The sequence below is a fragment of the Lissotriton vulgaris genome, chromosome 12, assembly GCF_964263255.1.
Source record: "Lissotriton vulgaris chromosome 12, aLisVul1.2, whole genome shotgun sequence".
Lineage (NCBI taxonomy): Eukaryota > Metazoa > Chordata > Amphibia > Caudata > Salamandridae > Lissotriton > Lissotriton vulgaris.
Genome location: NC_141700.1, coordinates 617,262,705 through 617,265,942, shown reverse-complemented (window position 1 = coordinate 617,265,942; position 3,238 = coordinate 617,262,705). Strand labels below are relative to the sequence as shown.

At 56.3% G+C, this 3,238-nt stretch overlaps 1 protein-coding gene across 1 annotated transcript; it reads right to left on the bottom strand.

The window, feature by feature from the left end:
* Positions 1–1,962: 1,962 nt before the first annotated feature.
* On the bottom strand, positions 1,963–2,964 carry LOC147677851 (uncharacterized). The gene has a single exon (XM_086945592.1). It carries the CDS (start codon positions 2,962–2,964, stop codon positions 1,963–1,965), a length of 1,002 nt encoding a protein of 333 aa, XP_086801718.1.
* Between the last annotated feature and the right edge of the window lie 274 nt (positions 2,965–3,238).

Genomic DNA, 3,238 nt, shown 5'->3' with positions numbered 1-3,238 from the left:
TGGGACCTAGCGCTTTACCAGGACGGAGGTCCCCGATTGCACGCTCCACTTCCGCCGTTGTGAGCGGTGCTTCCAAGAGGTCGCGCTCTGTGTCAGAGAGTGTCGGCATCCTCAGATCCGCTAAGAGGGCAACCGAGTCTTCTTCCGGGCGGTCAGATCCCTTGCTATAAACTGTCCGGAAGTGGCGGGCAAATTCCGTGGCTATATCTCGTGGCTCAGTGATTACTGTGCCACCCATTGTTCGAATCTCCGCCACTACTCTACTTGCTTTTTATCGAGCCATGCTAGGAGCTTACCCGCCTTATCCCCCTGGTCATAAATGGTACCTTCTCTAGTGGCCGCCATAATTTTGGCAGCCTCCGTGACCATCGCCTGATATTCCGTGGTTTTTAAGGACAACCTGTGTCGCGCCTCGGGTGTGCCCTCAGTGCGTACCATCTCCTCCAGCATCCCAAGGTCAGCCTCGATTTTAACCAGCTGCGCGTCCCTCTATTTCCGCCGACCAGCAATTGCCGATAGGGCCTCTCCTCTGAGGACCGTTTTGAAGGCCTCCCATAGAGTGACTGCCGAGTCCACCGAACCATCGTTGGTGTTGAAATAGTTGGCAATTGAGAGAGTCAATGCCTTTCGGAGGTCCTCGTTGCGAAGGTGCAAGGCATTAATAGGTGCGACGCACACCTCCCGCCTAATTTTTACGGTAATATGAACCAGGACTGGCGAGTGGTCAGAGATACCTCGCGCCAGGTGAGTTGCTGTGCGCACCTCTGTGTCTTGGTGCAGGGGGGTGAGCATATGGTCCAGACGGGAGAAAGAATGGTGTGGCCCCGAAAAGAAAGTGTACTGTGTGTCCGCAGGATGCGCGAGGCACCACAAATCCGTGAGGCCCAATTTGTCCAGGAAGTTCCCCCGCCATCTCTGTCCCTTAGGCGTATCTCTAGGCGGATGCCTGTCTAATACCCCAGATACCACCGCATTAAAGTCTCCTCCAATAAACAGCTGCCCATCAGGGAGGGACAGGAGGAGAGTTCCAAGGTCAGTAAACGCCTGCGACTGGAGGCCAGGCGGGACGTAGACGGACACCAGCGTTAGCCTGCGCCCCTCCCACTTCCCCGAGAGAGTGGCAAAGCGGCCCTGCGGGTCAGTTGCAGTGTGATCTGGTAGGAATTGCAAAGTGCGTCTGAGAAGGATACCCACACCTCGGGACCCCGTGGTAAAGCCAGAGTGAACCGCCAGGGTGTAACCGTACCTGTTTAGGGCGTGGCAAGTGTTGCCGAGCAAATGAGTCTCCTGTAGCATTACAACATCAGGCATGTGTCGCTTCACGAATTGCGACACGGTGGTGTGTTTGAGCTTGTCCCCCAGCCCATTAACGTTCCAGCTCAATAACTTGAGGCTCTTGTCCCATAGCTCAGCCATATCCACGTTTCACTGTTCGTTTCGCCCACTGTGTCTCTGCGCACCCCCGAGTCCCCTCGGTGCCCTTCAAGTGTGACCATTCAATCTCCCCCCCCTCCCCAACTTCTCGCAACTTCTCTCCCCCCCACCCCCACCCCCACCCCCACAACCCCTCCCCTCCCCCTTCCCAACCCACCTGAGCCCATCTCCTCCCTCCAACAAACATAGAACCCCCCACCACGCTATGTAGGTTTCGAACTACCCACTGCCCCAATTAGCAGAGCGCCTATCGCCTAACCCTAACTCCGGAGTGAGGGAACTGCCCCCCCCCCGAGGAAACTCTGTGCGGGAGAACGTGAGCCGGCCCCAACTCCAGCCGCCGTCCCGGTGCTGTCCCCAAACTGGAAAGCCCTGCAGCCTTAGAGCGCCCAATGTCCAGCAATAGAGTCACAGAGTCATTTGGGCGGATATAGAGTCCTCCCCCCCTGCATTTAAGGAAAAGGTGTAGACCTCACAATCACACAATACTTTACAGTTCAGCAGGGCATGGCGCCGCAGTCCAGGTCCTCAATGAGCAGCAGTGTCTCGGGTTGGGTCCCCGCGGGGGCTTGCCGATCTGGAGCACCAAGACATCTGACTCCGTGCCTCCTCCTTCGATTGTTCCGCAGCAGACCCGGGAGACGGGGTCCGATTTTCTCTCCAGTTGCCGTGGTCTTGCCGCTCTTGATCCGTCTGTGCCGCGGTATCGAGCCACTCCTGGACCGCCGCTGGTGATGTGAAGAAGTGGGATTTTCCTCCTACGATTATCTTTAGCTTGGCAGGGAAGAACATCATGTATTTGATGCCCCGATCATGGAGTGCCGCTTTTACTCCTAGGAATGAGCGCCTTTCCTGCTGGACTTGCAGCGTGAAAGCAGGAAAGAAGCGGATGGTGGCTCCTTCAAATTGCAGATCGCCCTGTTGCCTGGCCACCTGTAGGATGGCATCGCGGTCTCTGTAATTAAATATTTTGGCGATTATTGTCCTGGGTGGGGCCCCCGGTTTAGGTTTAGGGACTGGCGCCCGGTGGGCCCGTTCAATTGTAAAGATCTTGGACAATCTCTTAGGCTTCAAGTGGTTGAGGATAAGGTCTTCTAGAAACAGTTCCACACTGTGCCCCTCTGTTTCCTCTGGCACACGTACCACGCGGATGTTACTCCTTCGGGCCCTCCCTTCTTGATCTTCGAGCCGTAGGGTCATTTGTCGGTGCTGGTGAACTAGTTCATTGATCCGGCTTTGAAGCTTTTTCTCAGAGGTCTTCAGCTCTTGTATGTCCGTGGCGTTGGATTTGGAGCGCTCCGGGGTCTTGCCCAGGTCTGTGCGAAGTAGGTTCATTTCGATTGAGCTCTTATGCATTTTAGACTCAAGGTTAGTACCTAGAGTCTGGATAGCGGCCATGATGGAAGTTAGGGACGGCTCCGTATGGCCCGTCTGGTCTCCGGCCGTAGCACCCATCTGTGCCTGACTCAGCGGCACCGCATATTTATCCAGTTTGTTCGTTTGGGTGGCAGATCCCCCTTTGGGTCGCATCTTGTACAGGCAGCGACCCTGCGGTCCAACCACCGAGCCAACCCCCGTCAGGAGAGTTCTCCGGGACGATAGTCACCCCCTCGTATAATCCGAGTTTGTTGTACCTTAGGGAGGGCTCAACTCCGCACCGTGGTATGCACACCTCCTCCGGTCCCAGCCTGCCGGCCGTGTTCAAGGGCGCCCTCTCCCCGATCCCAGGTGGCACTGCCCGTAATAGTTGTTGGTATGTGCAGGACTTTGCTGCCTCCAGGGGTGTCTCACCATGGGCCCAATT